The 332-nt window shown below is 45.2% G+C and overlaps 1 protein-coding gene across 1 annotated transcript in view; it reads left to right on the top strand.

The window, feature by feature from the left end:
- Positions 1-332, top strand: part of CDK1 (cyclin-dependent kinase 1) — an 11,402-nt gene that overhangs the window by 3,760 nt on the left and 7,310 nt on the right. Inside the window, exon 3 of the mRNA XM_015416344.1 lies at positions 1-17. This exon is cut by the window's left edge and continues 162 nt beyond it. Within this exon, the coding sequence (XP_015271830.1) occupies positions 1-17 (17 nt within the window). The remainder of the gene's footprint in view (positions 18-332) is intronic.

Raw genomic sequence — 332 nt, 5'->3', positions numbered from 1 at the left:
CTCTTCCGAATTTTCAGGTATTTAGCTTATTAGTGTGGTAAAGATCTCCCTGTGGTGCATCCATGCCACCTTCTGATGTGTATGTGGCTCTTTAGGGCAGCTTTTAACCAAATCAAACGTTACAGGTTGCCATTCCGAGGTGATGCAAATTGTTGGAGTCAAGTCTGTCTTCAGCTATTTGATTTTCTTCAGGCAAATTGAGGATGTGTATGCACACTGGGGATGTGTGTCTTGTTTATAGTAAAAGGTAAAGGTTCCCTTGCTCGAAAGCCAGTAGAGTCCGACTCTAGGGTTGCGGTGCTCATCTCCGTTTCAAAGCCGAAGAGCCAGCG

This window comes from Gekko japonicus, unplaced genomic scaffold, assembly GCF_001447785.1.
Source record: "Gekko japonicus isolate JY-2015 unplaced genomic scaffold, Gekko_japonicus_V1.1 scaffold966, whole genome shotgun sequence".
NCBI lineage: Eukaryota > Metazoa > Chordata > Lepidosauria > Squamata > Gekkonidae > Gekko > Gekko japonicus.
This window is presented reverse-complemented; position numbering and strand designations above follow the sequence as displayed.